General features: G+C 44.6%; 3 protein-coding genes across 4 annotated transcripts; 1 reads left to right on the top strand and 2 right to left on the bottom strand.

The window, feature by feature from the left end:
- Nucleotides 1–162: 162 nt before the first annotated feature.
- Nucleotides 163–12,146, bottom strand: LOC124191346 (unconventional myosin-Vb-like). 2 transcript variants are annotated; one of them, XM_046584524.1, is made up of 15 exons: nucleotides 10,996–12,146; nucleotides 5,533–5,997; nucleotides 4,625–4,812; nucleotides 4,137–4,481; nucleotides 3,797–4,073; nucleotides 3,355–3,593; nucleotides 2,990–3,277; nucleotides 2,642–2,815; nucleotides 2,319–2,514; nucleotides 2,023–2,194; nucleotides 1,705–1,916; nucleotides 1,104–1,550; nucleotides 750–1,027; nucleotides 569–668; nucleotides 163–466 (listed from the first exon to the last, which is right to left on the bottom strand). In XM_046584524.1, exons 1-15 carry the CDS (start codon nucleotides 11,849–11,851, stop codon nucleotides 297–299), a joined length of 4,407 nt encoding a protein of 1,468 aa, XP_046440480.1. In that variant the 5' UTR covers nucleotides 11,852–12,146; the 3' UTR covers nucleotides 163–296. The 2 variants fall into 2 exon arrangements, with proteins under 2 accessions (XP_046440480.1, XP_046440482.1); XM_046584526.1 differs by lacking the exon at nucleotides 10,996–12,146 and adding an exon at nucleotides 8,203–8,668.
- A 1,450-nt stretch (nucleotides 12,147–13,596) lies between these two features.
- On the bottom strand, nucleotides 13,597–15,222 carry LOC124191348 (2-oxoglutarate and iron-dependent oxygenase domain-containing protein 3-like). The gene is made up of 5 exons (XM_046584528.1): nucleotides 14,731–15,222; nucleotides 14,431–14,665; nucleotides 14,208–14,361; nucleotides 13,987–14,113; nucleotides 13,597–13,900 (listed from the first exon to the last, which is right to left on the bottom strand). The coding sequence occupies exons 1-5, from the start codon at nucleotides 15,074–15,076 to the stop codon at nucleotides 13,764–13,766; spliced, it is 999 nt and encodes a 332-aa protein (XP_046440484.1). The 5' UTR covers nucleotides 15,077–15,222; the 3' UTR covers nucleotides 13,597–13,763.
- A 36-nt stretch (nucleotides 15,223–15,258) lies between these two features.
- On the top strand, nucleotides 15,259–18,309 carry LOC124191347 (L-lactate transporter-like). Its single transcript, XM_046584527.1, has 10 exons — nucleotides 15,259–15,630; nucleotides 15,690–15,927; nucleotides 15,988–16,442; nucleotides 16,508–16,694; nucleotides 16,757–16,883; nucleotides 16,970–17,100; nucleotides 17,178–17,577; nucleotides 17,651–17,863; nucleotides 17,950–18,049; nucleotides 18,135–18,309. The coding sequence occupies exons 3-10, from the start codon at nucleotides 16,319–16,321 to the stop codon at nucleotides 18,161–18,163; spliced, it is 1,311 nt and encodes a 436-aa protein (XP_046440483.1). The 5' UTR covers nucleotides 15,259–15,630; nucleotides 15,690–15,927; nucleotides 15,988–16,318; the 3' UTR covers nucleotides 18,164–18,309.
- The last annotated feature ends 1,002 nt before the right edge of the window (nucleotides 18,310–19,311 follow it).

Below are 19,311 nucleotides of genomic sequence, written 5' to 3'. Positions count from 1 at the left end.
AAAACACGGTAACAGATATAAGGCTCTTTTTTGTTTTGTGGGGCTAGAAAATCTAAAAAAAATCTTTCCCGAGGAGGACTGATGTCGTCTCTAGTTATGTGAGGCTGGAATCAGTAATTATTTCGTTTTCATACTTTTATGTGTTTCGTTTTCTTTTTTAAAAAATTGAATCCTTGGATTTTGTGGAGAGGCTGGAAGATAAAAAAAAGAAACGACGTAGAATTTGTTTCAGGGGGAGGCGACGTGGTTCTTTTTTTTTAAATAAAATTCCTTCCGGGCCAGGACAAATGTCCAGTTCAAATGTCGACGCCAGGCTGCTGGCTATTGGGTTTGAGCTCGAGAAACTGATACGGCACATGGAAGTGATGGTTCTTGTGTTCGACCAGCAGGTGACCCCTGCGGTGTGAGGCGCCCATGACCATCACGGCCTCGCCTCCTCGTAACACGACGTCGCCGTTGGCGTCTTCTGTAAAGCGATTTAAAAGATGCGTGTCTTTATAGTTCACAAGTTTTACATGGAGTGAATAATAGATCAGGGCCGATTCCGGTCGGACGGGCTTCAAAATACCTGGAAAAGTGCTTTTCATGATTCGCGTTTGCGGGTACCCCAATTTGCTGTTTCCGGCCACGGTGTAGGACCGACTGGGTGGCAACGGCGGAGGTCTCTCCTGATGAAAGGCAAATTCAAAGTTATTTCATTTTATTTTTCTGTCCGTCTGAAACGAAATTTCACGTCTGACGGGACTCACCAAGTCGAGACCGAAAAGGGAGCACGTGTGCTGTATCGTTTTGGCGTCGCATTTCTCTTGATGGAGTCCAGCCAAAGCTTCCGGCGGAGGAGTGCAGGCGATTGGCTGCGGCCTGGGTCGCCCGTACGACTGTTGCTGGGATGAGCCGACGTTCTGGCCGACAGCCGACAGTTGCTGGCTCTGCTGCGATTGCTGCTGCTGCTGCTGTTGTTGCGATTGCTGCAACTGCTGTTGTTGATGTTGTTGTTGCTGATTCCGGTTAGACGGATGAGAGTTGCCTGGTGAAACAGCAAGATAAGACGTTAGTATATGTCTCCCTGGATATTATTTCGCCATTGACAATTGAAATATTACCGCGATTGAGGTTGACGTGGGAGGAGCCACCAGAGACCTGGTGGTTTTGTAAATTTCCGGCGTTGTTGACCGACATTGACGAGTTGTTGGCATTGCGGCCCATTCGCAGTTCCAGCTGGCGTTTGACTGTGGGCCAGCGACGGCGAAAGTGCCATCCGCGCCACGTCGACTGGATCGACACGGCGGCGTTGTGACGCGTTTCGGCTCTTAATGCTTCCAGCTGCTGGCGGGCGCCCTCGCTGAGGAAAATGTGCCGTTTGCCCAGCGACCAGCTGGTGCTGACGTTCGAATCCTTGGGCAGCTGAAGGGTCGTATTGGCTTGGAAGGATTGCAAAATCAGACTGCAGTCGTCCAGCGCTTTGTCGTCGACCCTTTTCAGCCGTTTGAAAGGTGCCAGCATCTTGTAACGGGCATTGAAGGCTTTGAATCTCATCCGGTGTGGGTAGCCTAGCGGCAAATTGACAACAGAGAGTTAAAGGCGGTCATGGAGGACGGACGCTGATGGAATAATCTATGGCATTTTCTTTTCTCTCCTTTCCTAACTTTCTTCTCTCCATGACATGATTCTATTTTCCCATTTGATTTTTATTTTATGTTTTACCTCCAGCCATGAGATTGACGGTTTCGAGGACTTGAAGGGCTCGGACCTGTCGGCTGACCACCGATCGATCGAAATGTCCCGTCGTCTCTGTATTGTTGGCCCTGACGCACCGGATAAAGTGCGGCTTGGCGTGAACCAGCGTCCGCAACAGATTGTCCAGCCGCGTGTGAAAGTCTTGCGTCAACGTCGAAACTGGATCGTCACCGTTCAACCTGCACACATCGTTTCAAACAAATGAGAACACCAGCGTATTAAGAAAGGAGATCACCGATGGCCAAAATAAAAAAAGAAATAAATGATTGCGCCAATAATACTCACAGATCGGTGTGTGAGGTGGGTGAAATGCGGAAGCGGATGCCCCTGGGTGCCGTCTCCTGGGCGAAAAGAACTTTGAGCTCTGAACCGAAGAGATGGGTAGCGAAACCAAATTGACAGCTCTGCTTGTAAAACACGGAAACCAAGTCATCCGGAAGGACATCGCGATTGGTTTCTAGAAAACGGATGAAGAAAATTAACTTTCCGCTCAAATAGAAAAATCGACCAAGTGAATTGATTTTAAGGGGAATTTATCGATCCCAGCGGCAACGAGAAGAATATAATAAGTCAATCCATACCCAGGCAGTCGCTGGCATCATAGACGACTCGGCCAGCAAAGTGCTGAATGCCAAAGACTCGCAGGTCCGAGGCCACCGATTTCGACTCGAATAACCTGCTGTTGTGCTTGTGCTGGAGTCGGACTTTTTGAACGTAGGATTCCGGAGTGCCTCGAGCGCTGCACTCGACATCCAACATGCTCAACAGGCCGGTCCGCTATTTTTGGACGAGAAAACAAATTAAAAGTGAAAAAAAAAGGAGAAAATTAGATGGAATTCGACGAAAGGAACCCGATTCTTTCATCCCCCCCCCCGCCAGCATTAAATGGAAGTATGTCAAGTACCAGAGAAGAGATGAGGTCGATGCAGGGCACGTTGTCAACGTAGTCCGGCTCCAATTCACACTGGATGCCTTCCTCCCGACAGGATTCGATGCTCGACTTGAAGATGTGCGTGTTGAAGAAATGCTGCATCGTTTCAGCACACAAGTTGATGCACAAGTGTTCCAACTGACTCGGCTGGATCGATTCCGATTCGATGGCAAAAAGTGACGGAATCGAAAAATAAATAAAAAAAGTAGAAGAGTTTGTGATTAACTCGGTCGGATATAGTTCACGGTTCGTGAGGGGCGGAGCAATAAAACGTTGATGGAATTGCTCGGTCGTCAAGTGTGTGTGTGTGTGTTATAGTACCTTTGGATCCTCGAATCCAAACATGTCGAGAATTCCTATAAATCCGTCGGTGGCGTGCCTGACTGCCGTATTGAGAACGGCCATGGAGCGGCTGGATTTCGATCCGGCCGTGCCGACCGTCGATGCGTGTTGACTTGCCACCTCGGCCTGGTTGTGCACCGAATCGTTCGAGTCGGAGCTAAGCGTGCCAGACATGCAGAGGCGCTTGAGGCTGTTGGCTCGTCGCACAATGGTCGCCACCGTCCGGCAGTAGAGGGCTTTGGCCAGCGCGTCCCTGGCTCCTCCCGACTGTGTTTGCGCATACAAATGGCCTCCATATAATAATTTTACAATCGAATAGGAAGAAGACGAAAATGCTCTCTTACCATGTTGGCGTCGCAAATGGACTTGACGAGCTGCCCGCGGACATTGTGAGTCCGCATGGTCAGCCCGCGTAGTAACGAAGCCGGAGTGACACCCAACAGTCCGGCAACGGCTTTAAGCTCGGCTTCGTGCGTCTCGCACTGGCCACCGCCCCCATTCGTCTCGTGGAATTGGAGGTTTCCCAGAAGGAGGACGGCCGCCAGAACTCGCACCACATCCAAAAACGGAATGCCCAGTACACCTGTGACGATGATGGCAATAATAATAATGACGATGATTAGAACATCAAATGGTCTTTCTTGTCGACAAACAACCCGCAAACAATGGCCCCATCGCATTTCACTGCTCCTGCACGCGGTCCAATCAAATTGTTCCGGGCCGGTCACGAACGAAATGAGGAAAAGAAAAAGAAAACGGAATAAATTTTCTCTCTCTTGTTCGTACCGAGACAGGCTTTCCAGTTGGCGAATCGGCGGGCATCCTCCGCCTGGTTGCATCGCGTGTCACCGCGATTGAGGTAGCGCAGGTTGTCGACCGAATAGCCTTCGAGCGAGAGGCGGGCTCGCTCCTCTGCCGTCAATCCGGCCAACATCTGGTAGAAGATGTGATAATTTTTCTCATGGGCTAGCTGGCGGACGACGCGAGTTTGGTCCAGGAAATAGCAGTGAATCTTGGTCCTGTACAGAGCCCCGTCCGTCACTTGCACTTCGATAAAGTGACCCTAGAAATGGATGTGATTGGTTAAGTCGATATAAGAACAATTGCGGATGAAAAAGAATCTTACGATGCGGCTGGATTCTGAATTGGCCTGCGTCTTGGCGCTGCCCAGCGATCGGAGGACGGTAAAAGCGGCGGCTAGGTGCTTAAAGGCGTCCGTTTCGGGTCCGCCGCCGGCCACGTCAAACAACTGCCGTAGGAGGAGCATTGAGGCGTATGTCTTTCCCGAGCCACTGCATCCGGAGAGGATAATCGCTTGGGGGTAACCGGTTTCCGATTGCTGCCGGACGGCTTCTTGGACGACGCGCACCAGTTGCGGCTTCTGGACAATATTGCGCGTACTGGAAAGGGTGAGAGCGTTGCCCACCTCATTATAAGGGTTGAAAGCCAAGAGGATCGGCCCGATATTCGTCTAAAAATAGGACGACAATACCAACAAACCCCAACAAAATTAAAAAAAGATAATTGAGTAAAACATTGGAATGTCACGACTACTTTTTGGGGAGTTTCAGATTAAATGATTATAAACTATTAAGCTCTTAATAGTAATCTTACGAAAAATTCGTCGGCATAGAATCGGGCCTGCAGGGTTTTGAGGACGGCATCTTCGGTCAAAGGTCCAGCCAAGTGAATCAGATCGTCTACGTTGCAGGGCGATGATCTGGCGGCTCCTCGTCTCAGCGTTCCGCCGCCTCCTGCCGGGCACAAATCGTTGTTGCGCCTCTTCAGAGCTTCTCCGCTGTCTGTTATTTCATCAGATTATAAAAGGGAGAGAAAAACGGTGAGTAAATATATGTTGCCCCATCATTTCTCGTTTTGTTTTCGTTTCTCATCATCAAACACCATCATCCATCCATCCATTCATCAATTATCTCCGGCTACACAACCGGTGGTGTGTAATGAAAGCGTGGGAGTCGGTCGGGATACATATTATATACACGGGGAGGAGATGTAGCGCCGCCCGTGTCCACGAGCTACTACTCGACTCGGAAAAGACGCAACAAAATTTCCTTGTTCCTGATGAATATTCAATCGGCACACAAGGATGGGGGGGAAAAGGAGGAGAGAGAGAGAAAGGGACCCAAAAAGAAGAGGATGACTGGGACCTTTTCTTTCTTATTTTGGGAGAAGATATAGAAGCTCTCTCTTTTCTTTTCTCGAAATGAAAAAGAAAATGGCGGAAAATTTAACCGGTTACTGGCCCCGGAAGGCTGTGTGTGTGTGTGTGAGAGAAAGAAAAAGAATGGAACAAGAAAATGGCGATAACACAGCGAGCCTCCAACCAACCAACCACCACCAACTGGGGTTCAGGGGAGATTGCGGTCATTGGGAGGAGGTGGTTGGTGGTGGAGGAGGGTTAAAAGCCCAGTCTCTCTCTCGACTGGCGCGCGCTGCTGGCCCGCCCGCCCGAGTGACGTTGGGGATGGAGAAGTGCGGTGTGTTATTTTCTTCTTATTATATACCTGTCTGATCCGTTTTAGCGGTGGAATGCGGAGGCTGTTGCTGCTGGGACTGTGGGCCAGCCAAGGAGGTCTGCTGCTGCTGGAGAGAGGTGGGCGCCGAGAGCACGAGGCCCGTCGAGTGGGTCGAGTGGGCGGCAGAGCCCGAGTGGGGCTGAGACGACGACGATGCGGCAGAGCCCAACTCTCCTCCAGCGCTGTCGCCACCGCCACCGCCGCCGTTGGTGGCCAGTGCGGAAGACGAAACAGCTGGAGGCTGTTGTTGTTGTTGTTGGTGTTGTGGTTGGGGCAAACGGCCCGGTCGTAACGTCCCTACGTCCCCGTTGGTGACGCCTCGCAATCGCTGCTGCTGCTGTTGTTGCTGCTGCTGGTGCGATTGTTGTTGCTGCGTCTGGTTGTGTAGTGGTTGCTGTTGCTGCTGTTGTTGTCCGCCGTTGTGCATCGAGTCACCCACAGACGACGAAGCATCTGCAAAATTTTAAAAAAGATCAAATCCAATTATTATTTACATGATCTTTTCTCTCTTCCTGTTTTGGTGTTTTTAATGCTGGAAAGGAAAGAAAAATACGACAGGCGGAATTTTTGAGGGGGCGACCTTTTTTTTATGAATTTCTCAACGAAATGAACTTTTCGACTCCTTTTTTTTATTATTATTTTTCTTCCAGAGAGAAGAAAAATAAGAAAGAATGGAACAAGCCTTTCATTTCTGATTTGAGGGCGGAGTTTAAAAGATCTCAGCTGGAAACAACCAGACTGGAAAAAGAAAAAGAAGAAGAGGGAGAAGAAATATTTATAAAAAGAAAAGAGAAGATAAAAGAAACAAGACTATTATAAATATACAAAAGAGAAGAAGTAGTTGCCCTGCAGCTTCCCATCGGCCCGGCTCAAATGGGAAGGCCTTTTTTCTCTTCTCTCTGGAAGAAGTTGAGGGGGGAAACACATAAAAGAAGGGCTCCAGAGAGAGAGCGCCACGGGCGGAGGAATGACACGCTAATGACAGGTACAATAAATCTTTTCTTTTTTCTTCTTCTTCTTCTACCTTTTTTTCCACTTGTTGGTCCGTTGCCCCTCTCCTTCGTCCCCCCTCCACGTCTTCCAAGGGCATCGACAATCCATCATCACACGGAAGAATAAAGGTAAAAAGCCAAAAGAAGAAAAAGCCAACCACACTACACAAGATGCTGCTGCTGCGTGTGGCGCAGAGAGTGGGGGGACAACATATTTTTGTGAAAGAAAAATAAAAAGAACCGATATGTTGACAACGGCCAAAACAAGTTGTGCAAATCGCAGCAACTTGACACACTCTAGAGAGACAACCAAAAGGAAATATCTAATAATAATAAGTAGTCTGGTGTTTTTGAGATTCTCAGCCAGAACTTGTTCGTATTACGTGTTACAACAAGTCTATCCTTTATTCTGATCTTTTTGCATCTCATTATCTACATTTTTTCTCAAAAGAAGAAGAAAAACGTGCCTAAACAGAGAGGGGAGAAAATACAAGAAGAAAAAAGGTCACCGGCCCGTTTAATAGTTTCAACATCAGCCCCAAAAGAAAAAATACTGTCCATCTTTTCTTCTTCTTCTAAGAAAAGTGGGCAACACACACCGCCCTACAATCTTCCCACAACGCTGACCTGTCATTACACGCGCTGTGTGTCTACTACTCGCTTGAGCTCGCACTTAAAACCTCGAGCGCTCATCAGCATTCTCCATCCATCTATCCAGCAGGCTCAGCAGAGACTCTTCTTTTTCTCAATCGAGAAGGAGGATTGAGTGATTGAAATCATTTCTTCTTCTTGCGTCTATCAGACTGCACCTGTGCTGCTGCTGCTGTAAGACCACCGCGTACAGAAATGATGAATCGGCTCCCACCATCCATCGAGAGAGAAAACCCCCTCCCAAAGAAAAGGAATGAATCCCATTTCCGGCTGCCTGGCTCATTTCATCATTTGCTGATGGAATCAATCGATTCGGCAGCTGGAAGGCGAGTAGGCGTGTCGTGTTAGTTACTTATAGGCCCTTACTGCTGCTCATCCACTTTGGGGGGAGCGTGATTCACGCGGGCAGGGACGCACGCTGAGCTCACGCAACTTGGTGGCGGTTGGGCACAAGCGGACGCCAAAAAGGCGAGAGCGACAACTGGCAAATCACGGTTATTAAAAAAACGAGTCGAGCACAACCGACAAATGGGACGGGATATCTTTTGCAAAGGTCTGTTTTTGGGCAGGCGGCGAATGCATAGCAGACGACGTCAACAAACAAACAAGACAATCCGTTAGGAAAAAAAGATACACGCCCTACGTGTGTGTGTAAGATGGAAAAAGAAAGATGGGGAAGACACACACACGTACACCTGACCGCGCGCCATGGACCACTTCTTCGCCTTGTTGGTCAGCCCCGGCAGCAGCAGCAGCTGAGATTTTTCTTCTTCTTCTTCTGTTTTCTCTCGCAACCTCAATTCTTTCTACCCCTCCCAAATGGCCTCTTTCCCTTCTAGCGCAATCTCAAAATGTACATAAACTCTAATTTTGTTTTTTCGTTTGATTTGAATGAATAGCACAGGCTCTCCAACGAGATGTGGGCGAAAAATGATATCATGGCAACATCAACAATGTTTAAAAAATAAAAATGGTGGAGAAAGAAGGATAATATCGAAATGATGAAGATATATACCTTGAACTTTACGCTCTGTTTCCCAGAATTTCTGCAATTCGGTAAAGTATTTGTCGAGAATGAAGACTTTGGACAGGCCGATGGTCGCCATTTTCCCCCCTAACCCCCCCTCCCCGTTCCCAGTTTCTCACCGACAACTTTGCACCACTCGATAAGGACCAAACCGAAAATTTTACCCAACTCGACACACACACCCGTTCGTGCACAGTACACACATAGACACACACACACGAGTTCACTGGCCGTCAAAAATGTCTGTTGAAAATGTTTGGCACAGCAGCACTGGGCGAATGGGTTACCGAAAAGTCTACCACGGTGTGTGTAATCACGGCGCGCGATGGCCGTACCCGAGAGCTGCAGCAAGAGCGGCCATGGCGGCGCTCGCCAAGTATCACAACTGAAGTCGGCCGAGAGGGAAGAGCAACTGGCAACTGGTGGTGGCGTTCTTCTGGGATGTGTGTGTGTGTGTATAAGCTCCCCTTCTTCTTCTTCTTCTTTACCTGTGCTTTTTTGCTACACACTACCTTTTATTCGGTTATTTTCTTTTCTCTCTTTTCTTTTTGAACCTGTTGTTCGGTGCCCTTGAGGCATGAAGAGGTGGTGGTAGGGAGGGTCTGGCGCTAGTCCAAAAGTGTTGTCCGCTGGTGGCGCTCTCGGTGGTGGTGTTACCCACTTGGACCGAATGAATCGGCCAGGGAAAAAGAAGAAAAGAAATCTTTTTTTTTTCTTGGCCTTTTTTATATATTTCCTTTTTGGAAAAATATATCTAAAACAAAAATAAAAGCTGATGGCAGCTTCGTCATTGTCCCGCGGTCAGGCCCAGAGGAAACAAAAGAATATCGGCCTCCATCACCTTGGACTTTGACCTTGTCCATCGCAGTCCCGAAATCACGCCGCCGAATTTGGGTTTGACCATTAGTGCAGATTTTTTATGTGTTACAGATTTTTCGCTAAAAATGGGAGAAGACGCGTGTGATTGTTTTCGCCACTTTTGTTTATAATGATGGCCGTTAGCGCGCGCGCCATTGGGCCCCGGTGTGTGGGGTTCAAGATGGATGGGCGAGGGCGATGGACTCGTTGGATTACAATTACCACGGCTCTTCATGCAGCTCGACCTCACACCACATCTAAAATTGTTTACGACGCCAGGAAAAACGCAAAATCCCGACCAGATTGTTGAAGGGGAACGAAAAGAAACAAGTTATTTTTCACGGTAAAACTTTTAAAAAAGTTATGTTTTCCTTTTTAAAAAGGCCAATCATCTGCTTCAGCTCCCCCCTTTTTCACTAGAAAATAAAGCTATTTTTCTTGGACGTAAGATCTATAAAACAATAAAACCGTGAAATCATTTTGTTTTTTATTACAAGTCGTCACGAAGGTGATCGAAAATGGCGCTCGGATGTTTGAAATTTTTGGTTTCAACACTGACCGCTAGATGGCTGTATCGTGTTGATGAGGGAATTGCATTTTTTTGAAAAATTGATGAGGCCCCCCGCTATAAATAGTTGTCTAGTAGCGACAGACAAAACAGCAGTAATTCACGTCATTCCAATTTCCACGGTGGGAAACGCCGTTTTCTTCCCCATCAAAAAATGAAAAACAAATAAGAAAAAGTTGGGTGAAATTCGTAATAATAATAACGGACCGCCGGAAAAAAATAAAAGAATGAAAAGCCCACACACATATATCTAGATGAGTGTGTAATAATGAGTCGCAAATGCTGAAACTCGGTTGCGTATTTTTCTTCTTTTTATTTTGTTTAATGAGAAAGAGAAAGCCCGGAAACCATTTTTCCAGTCTAAAAAACGGGAAAAATTGTCAGGAAAAACTCATCGAACGCCAAAGCGGACGGTCTGCGGTTTTTTTTCAAATTTTTCTTCTTCTTCGTTCCCTCGTTGATGAAACACACAGGTGACTTGTTCCTATACCTTCATGCTTCCACTTTATCGCCAGTCATATAAATATAGATTTAGTGTCCGTATACTCGGTTTTGACGGGCTGCATTCGGAAGAAAAGAAATGGGAAATATAAAAGTACTATAGGAATAAGCCAAGGGAGAAAAAAGGCAAACGGTGCATTGCCCTTCTACGTAACAGTGGGGCTCGTAACAAACGGCTAGCCGCACTAAACCAGACCGCATATTTTTTTTTTTTCGCTTCATCTTTTTTATTTTTTCTGGGGGGTTTCCTCTTTATTTTTACCTCCGAACCAAATAAAATAAAGAGATGAAAGGAGAAGAAAGCCAAATGTGATGTTTTACGACCGCGTTCTCCGCGCCGTCAAACAAGGAAAACGGCGCCGTCTCGTTCTTGTTTGATTAAAAACGGACTGGTAATTGAGAAAGAGATATAGGTCTCTCTGACCAGACACACAGAAAAAACGGTCCAACAATTTTGCCGAGTCAATTGATTTCCATTTCCCGTCATCATCGCAAAATGAATCGCGCGTAACCCGCGCCCGCCATTGTCGACCCAACTCCGCTAGATGGCCCAAGTCGCCAAAAACATAACCGTAACGCGCAATCACGCACAACAAGAATGTCTGCCGTGTGAAAAATAATTTCGGGGAAAAAAAAAACGAACGAAATGTACTTTGTTCAACTGCATCACAGAAAAAAGGGGAAAATTCCCAATGACCAAGAAGAAAACCAACAACCGGAAAGTAGATCCAGCCAAAATGTATAAAAGGACCGGTAGACTAGGTTCGATGAGCACAACAACCGCCCAAAAAATAACGAAGAAAAGAAGAAACAAACCCAACAATGTTGTGTAATAAATACAAAACTATATTTACTATGGTATTTGGCCGTGAAGAATCGCTGTCGATTTCGGGGTAGGGTTCCGTAAGTCGAGACCTTCCTGGAAAGAGCCGACTGCTGGTCCAAGGCTGCTGGATGCGGATGATTGACTCGATTTAGGTCGTTGAGTTGATGTTGTTGTTGCTGTTGGTTGTTGTTCTGCCGCTGCAGAGCCCACTGGGAGTCGAGCGATTTGGGACCGACGGCCTCCTCGCTGGAACTGCCACCACTTTGATAGGCCCAGCCGTTCATGCCCATCGTCCCGTTGCCATTAGCCGATGGATGGTGATGGTATTCCGGATAGTACTGAGACGTAAACGGTTTCTGGAATCCGTGATGAGTCGCCAGCTGGAAGCCATTCTCGATTTGAATGTTTTGTTGTTGCTGTTGTTGTTGTTGTTGTTGCTGCTGTCGGTCTTGTTGCCGCAACACAAATTGGATCCGATCTGTGATGGAGACGGAAATCGGTCGGGCGTGATGGTAATAAGTTTCCGGTCGGGATGAATTAGTCGGCATTCGATGATGGATGGCCCGCCACTGTGCGAATCCTCCGTCGTCGCTCCACTCGCTTCCGCCGTAGTGTTGACAATTTTCACTGCGATTATTCTGCATCAATCGGTCACACGATTTCCCCCTGGGACGCTCTCTGCTCGGATGATGATGTTGAACATCCGGTCGACGTCCGACATTCTTGAGCACGGCCGTCTGCTGCTGTTGTTGCTGGAAAACTAGTCCTCCTCCACCCTTGCTGGTCCGATTCTTGTTAATTACCTGGTCGGCCGTCTGTTGCTGTTCCGCTCCTTGATTTGCTTTGCCTTTGCCTAGAACCGAGGCCACGATAAAGTTCTTCATCTTTTCTTGTCTATATTCCACGTACCCCAACACAGCACCCAACAAAATTCAATTGAATTTCAACACTCGTCGAATTGCACAGTAGACACCGCCAACATTACATCCACCCACAGCACTGGCGCAACAACTCGGGGAGAAAACGACAAGTTCATTCGAACGTGCAACGGTTACAACTAACAAGAGAATAAGAGTGGTTGTTCTAGTCTAGCAGACTACACACACCACCTGGCTGAACGAGTTGTGAACGGGTGGAAGGAGCATGTTGTTGTGTGCCCCGTGCCATCGACTATAAAGTACTGAAGGCTCTTAATACACCGGGTCGTCCCTTTATTTTGTGCCTCTCTCTTTCCGTCTCCCTCCCACCACCACCACCACCACCTTCCTTCTTAACAGTGAACAACACAAGGAGCGAGTGCGGTTTTTTTTTTTCCTCCTGTCTTTTCGGTCACGTGGGGGTGGTTCGTGTGTCTATAATATACCTTCGATATGGTGTTGTCTTTGGCGCCGGCGGGCGCGGACAAGCCCGAGTCAGCTCTGTACATGTTGTTGTGTCTTGACGATAGTATAATATAGCTGGGGCTCTCTGCTCTAACTTGCTAGCTAGGTGGGCGGGCGTCAAAGGACGACCGTACTCGCCCCTTAATGAAACGAGCAAACGAAAAAAAGACAGAAAAAGAGAGACTATAAGACCCTTTCTCTATTCTCTGTCTCTCTCTATTCACCACTGCCTTTTGGCTTGTGATTGATTTAGTATTTGGTGAGCGCTATAGCTGGGGCCAGTGCTGCTGCATGCTGCTGCGCTTCTGGTTTTCCAGTTCTCTCTCTCTGCCACTCTCCCGTTAGTCTACTTTATTAGAAACGATGTCTCGTGAATGCCAATTACCGCCAAGGACGATGCCAAATAGGTAACTAGTCAGGCAGCTCTCCAAAGAATTCATTCAAAAGACGACAATTCCACCAGGCAAGGGGGGAGGACTGATGAATTCACGGCTCATCTATACGCTTATATATATATATAAAGGCGTCATCGGGACGGCACGACATTTTGATTAAGAACGTTGTATGATTCGAGTTATTCAGTCAACAAATCATTTGAATTCTTTCCTGGAAAAACACGGCAACATTATAAGAGAAGCTAGAAGGAGAGATAGAGTCGTGTGCATAAATGTGTAAGGCCTGAATAAGAGAGACGATCGCAATGATATGGGGCTCTCGCTCACTCGTCAACCAACTTCTGCTATATAGTCTAACCAACCTGCTCGGCTGCTCCGAACATCCTTTTCGGTGGTTTCTTCTTTACCTCCCGGGGTTGATATGTTTGGGGAAGAGCGCCTGACCCGCACCGGCGACCTCTGACAGAAGCAATGTGTGAAAAAGAATAAAAGACAAAGATGAGGCCGTGAGCCTTCTTGAGTCAAACCCAGGGAATGGATGATATTAAAATGGATAATTCTTTTTTCCTTCTTCTTATACTTCCAAAGGTGGCGAAGAAGAAACCAAAAAAGAAAAAACACTTGTGGGGAAGCTCCTCCGTAATAGCCACAGGCGGTTTTTCTTCCACCGACTTCCGGTTCCAAGAAAAACTCTAGATAATCAACGGGGTCTCGATGACACACACACACGAGAATGGAGATGGTGGGGAAAGAAGGAAAAGAAAAACCAAACTATTGATCGTATTTGTTATTTCGCCGGACTTTATCGAACGAGCGCCGAAACGGTGCTTCAAATTGCCATTTAAACATCGATTACAACAAACAAGGGGAATTTTATTGCACCCAAAAGACTATAATAAACACAAAAAGAACACGTGACGAGACGATGAAGGTATTTAGTTACTGGGAAAAATGATATCTGTTCGGTTCTTTTCTTTTTCTTTTTCAATAAGAGCTGTATGGCTTACCAATTAAGAAACTCAATGGATATGAGGATCCGGGATAGCGTGTCGGGAATCGCATGTGAAAGCGATAGTCAGAGCGTAACGGGTGCCTTGAGTTACTTTCTCGACGTAATGCAAATTTTCGCCACCCGATGTGAACATGGAAACTCGACCTGCAAGTAAAACCGCAAAAGTAACCGAAAATGTTAGCGCTTATTTGGGTGGGGGGAGAGAAATAGCAGTAAATTCTATCAATCACCTCTTCGGGGTTCGACGGTACGATTCATATTATCGCCATCGACAAAGACGAATCGGCCTCCCTGGAACTCTGACCCGTAGTCACTTAAATACAGTAGCGATGTGAAGTGAAAAGTTTCGTACGTTTCCTTGGTTTAAAAAAAAAGAAAAAATAGGGGAAAATGATGTCGATGAGATTCTTCCAAAATGACTCGAACGGTGAGAAAATTCTTGCTGAATTACCTTGTCAACGTGCGGATGCCAGTATTCATCATGAATTGTTTTGGCTGGGTTCTCGTTCATGCGAGAGAAAAACGTTGGGGAAGTCAAGTGGATGGCTTCCGGCTGTAGGCCAAAGTTTTCGATAATCGCTCGTCTAATTGTTTCTTTTGCATCCCTGAATCGTTTTAGTTTGTTTAAACTCTGTTTTTTAAGATAATTTTTGAATGGATTCAGTTTGACTTACGTGTAGAAAGCTAGCTCAGCTTCAGACCATAGATTTTGGGTTTCAGGATTACTGAAGACGTTGATGAATCTCTCTCCCTTGGACAAGGCACCTGAGTGTAGATCAAGTATACTCGCTCCTCCTGATGAATGCCCAAACTGCAATCCCTTTTGGAAAATGCCTAGCAGTGTGTCGATTTGATTCTCCACAAATAAACCGTCCATCACAAATCGGCCACACTGTTTCATTCTGCAACCTACGACAGGAAACAAGATTATTTATTACAGATCTCCAATGCTAAGTGTGAAAAACCTGTTTTACCTTCAAACTTGTTTATTTCATCAAGGAATGCTGTTGAGCAAATTAATGGCTGTTTGGATTTAGTTACAGTATCCTGCCTTGATACCCAGGTGATTTCATTTGTTTTCTTCCATTTCATCACAATGACTATCACTAACACACCTGTCATCAAAACAGCCCTTGACCAGAGCTGATCTTCCTTTTTGATGCCGATGGGTCCGAATTTTGTTTGAATATTTGCATCTTTACTTTTCGCTGTTTTCTTCTCATCCGAGATTTCGGAATCTTTTTTTTTGCTGGATTCACTAGCATTTTTCTTCAAAGCTGGTTTGGTTGCATTTACTCTTTGTTTGACTTCTGAAACCATGACTGCAAATATGACTCTGGGACTGAGATAATTAATGAAAGCTTCAAACAACACGTTACTGGTCTCTTAGGTTTTTGGCCGAATGTTGTTTATAAATTTTTGACAGCTTATTAGCAAATGGCCGCCAGAGGCGCTGGAAATTATGAATTCCTAAAAAATAAATTTGGCAACACAGCCGCCTTATTTAAAAAAACTTTGGTTGGCAACTTCGTAGTCTATGGTTTTGACTTTTGACAGCAACCGAAAAACCGAATTCTACACGAATTTTTAACAACGTTCTTAGAAAATGTCTGGTAATCCACATAGTTTTAAGATGGAGTACGACAGTATTATGGACATCTCAATGAATTTGGAGAATTTCAACACAATCGATGATGTAAGTGCTGTCAACGAAGTTAGCATGGAAGTTTCGACAGCAGCAACTCCAGTGCCCGAGTCGTGGACAACTCCAGTAAAAGTTGAAACAAAAGATCCTACGGAAATCTTACAGAAAGTGAGTGCTTCCATGCCAAATTTTAAAGCTGTTTTAGAAAGACAGAAGAAAGCTTTGACAAGTAAGTATGCATGTTTCTTTTCGTGGTGGAATCTTTCTAAACATTCATTCAACAACTAGTGGTGAACGAGAAGAATAAGATGCTGGAAGCTAAACTTGCAAATGCAGAAATGAAACTTCAAGAAATGAAGGTGACTCTATCTAAAGATGTTTCTGAGGTTCAGTCGGCCAAGGAAGAAACCAAAAACCTCATGTCTGAACTCAGCACCGTTCAGAACAGAATTAAATCTACAACTAAAGAAATTGAAGACATGAAAACCCATTCCTCTTTGGCCAACAAAGAAAATTCAAATGCCCAGTAAGTTTCATTTTTTTTTTACTTTACAAAAATTATTTGCTAATTAATTGAATATATTAGAGACAAATTGGATCTCTATCGGCAACTTACCGGAATAACCTTTGCTGTTCCAAATCCAAACTCCCCGCACGAAATAAAGGGTTTTGCAGCTTCTGCGGGCCCTTTCTCAAATCTCAAAACATTTTCTTTCAACACTGCGGAACATTCAAATTCCCTGATGCACAGTGTCATTTGGAATGTTGCTGAAAATATGCACAAAAAAAATTGGGAAAATATTAGTGAAGATTGATTGCTTAATGACTTTCTTCGCGGGGAACGCTGGGTTGCAGAAACGTTTATTTCTTCGTCAACATTCATTGGGTGCAACAGACCCCAAGTGTATGGATGTAAAATGTTTCTTCTCCCTCTTCAAACATTAGATGCCATTGTGAATAAAATTGTTTTTTCCAGAAAATATGTAGTTCTATTTTGTGGATTTCTTCTACATCTTTCGTATGGGTCCGTTTTAACATTTGGTGAGTCATCCTATTTTTTCAATATTTAAATTCATTTAAAGCAAAAACAAAAATATTACGCCTAGGAAACATGACGACGTACATCACGTCGTACCAACGAAATGTATTGCTATTGGATGTAACTTACGCCGACACTATGTGGATCCAGGCGATATCATTTGCCACAACGGGAATTGCGCTACCTCTGGGTAGTTATTTAGAGAAAATATGGGGTCCTAGATTGACTATAATAGTTTCAATGTTTTTCATGAGGTATAAAGCCCTTATAAAAGATAATAAGAGTAAAAGATGTAACCCATATGTTTTAACTCTAGTGGCGGAGTTTTGCTTACTTCAATGACTGTGACGCATTCATTGAGTTTGGTTGTATTTACATACGGACTTTTGTTTGGAGTTGGTGCCCGAGCGGGTTACATGTCCCCAATCGCCGCTGCTATGAGGGTTTTTACAAAATTCCCTTTAGAATTATTCGTTCCGTCGTCATTTCAACGTTTATTTCTGTATATTTATGAATGACTATTCACTAGTGGTTTCCTGATAGCCAACATGGAATTGTCAATGGGTTTATTATCGCTGGATACGGCATGGGATCTTTTGTCTTCAGCCTCATTCAGATTGGCTACGTCAACCCTCAGAATATTCCCGCTGATTCAACCGGGTATAAAATCGGCAAATGAATAGAGTATAGGCTATAATAATCAAATATAATCAAACATTGTACATATGTTTACTTAGGTACTTTGACGACGTGACAGTCTTGGAGCGTGTACCCGGCCTGTTTATTTTTCTCGGGTGTATTTACTTGGCCATCCAATTGTTGGCCGTCCTATTTATAACCAATCCGCCAGTTTGCGATGTTGTAAAAGAGGAAACCATCGACGTGCAGTTGTCCATTCCTCCAGAACCCATGGTCCCTTTATTGCATGTCATTCGTTCTCCTCGATTCGTCGCTTTGTGGTTCACATTTCTGTTTAATGATCAAACCATCATAGGAGTTATCGGACTGTACAAGGCTTTCGGACTGAATTTTTGGACAGACGATAAAAACCTTACGTTAGTAGGATCAGTAGGTGCAATTTTTAATGCTCTCGGTCGCTTAGCCTGGGGGTTTCTAGCGGACCGAGTGCAGTACAGGGTAATAAACTACCGATTTCAAATGATCAAGGTGATAATTTTATAGTTTTTTCTTTTTAAAATTACATTTTCAGACATTGATGTTAATTCTTACTTGGTCTGTTGTGGCTCTGCTGCTCTCAATCAACGCAACACCATTGACGAACTGCGTTTGGTTCTATGCCTGCTGGATAATTTTGTTGAATATGATCACTCCTGGGACGTATATTCTTCTACCGAAAGCGGTTAGACTCTATTTCGGAAGTTACAACATCCCTTTTAATTATGGACTCCTCTTCACAAGTTTTGTAATAAATTCAAACTTGATCTTGATCCAAATTGAACGAAAAAATAAAGTCGGAGATAAAAATCTGTTTCCTATTGAAACTTTTAGATAGTAGGCGGGCCCCTTTCCGCGTTGGTATCCATCACTTTTCTTGACGCATTTGGTTGGATTGGAGTTTTCTGGTCGATGGCTGCCTTCAGTGCTGCTGGTAACACTTAAAATCTTTTATTTTTTTTTTTTACATAGCGCTTCATTAATCATTATTTATTCATGCTGCTGAATTGGAAAAAAAGCTGGAGTCATCACTTGGTTTTTACCGTAAGTAAAAAGTCTAGTGAATGCTAAATTGTTGTCTAGACATTATTATGTATTGAATTTTGTAAGTTTATTTTTTTATATCCAGTCGAGTACTTGTAAACATTAAAATAAACCGTGAAAAACAAAACGATAAAAAGAACACAACTAAAAAAGAGAAACAGAGAATAAGATATAGCGCAATCGAATTCCATTCGATTAGAAATAAATGTTACCGCGACGCTGCGCTATCTTCACTCGACAATTGCCGAGAGCGTTGAACTACAGGAAGAAACGTCAAGGAATTATGTCAAGCACAGCAGGAATCCCGGGTTGCAGCATTCAATTTAGTTTATTCGCCATTTCGAACACACGCTGGTTTCCCCGCGGTATTTTCTTGGGGAAAAGCTTATACAAACGGTTGTTAGTTGTTAGTCTCAGCGCAACTCCTAGGAGATGCTTCGTAATTCACGGTACTATACAGCGACGTAATCACATATATGTGCACTATCCTAGCAGCCTGTGACTCATCGAGAGGGTATATTATTAATTGTGTTACTTGGCACTGCAGGTAAAGATGGAAACAAACATTTCCGCTCGTAACTACAGTTTTTAAAGAAATAAAAAATAAAATAAATAAAGTAAATCAAATTCAACATCAACTTTAATGTATCTTCTATCTTTTAGTACAGCTTCGAGCATTTGCAATGAAATAGCGTTAATTAAATATTCGAAAAAAGCCCTAGCTTAGAAAAGTTCAACATGGAAAATTTGAATTCGAGGAAAACAATTAATGACTATACCTTATAGTAGGAAGCGAGAGACGAAATTTCAACCATGAGCGATCTTGAAAAAGAAAGTAGGCTAAATAAAACGATGTTTAAGTTTGCTACACAGTCATTATATTGTGTAAACGGATGGAGAGATAAGTATCAAGGAAAACATCCGCGTATTGCAACCGACAACACGAAAACATTTGGACCATTAAGGGTATAGAAGACGAGCGACAAGATATTATTTGCTGAGATGAGTGCCATGTGTCCCTGAGGGAAAAAGAGACCAGGGACTGTATAGAACACCAACGAACCCGGACAAAAATTTAAAAGAAAAAAGAGATAAGATATATACCTTATTATTACTGATGATTGTCTTCATTCGAACCGATTGTGTCAGGTC

The sequence above is a fragment of the Daphnia pulex genome, chromosome 3, assembly GCF_021134715.1.
Source record: "Daphnia pulex isolate KAP4 chromosome 3, ASM2113471v1".
NCBI classification, from domain to species: Eukaryota; Metazoa; Arthropoda; class Branchiopoda; order Diplostraca; family Daphniidae; genus Daphnia; species Daphnia pulex.
This window is presented reverse-complemented; position numbering and strand designations above follow the sequence as displayed.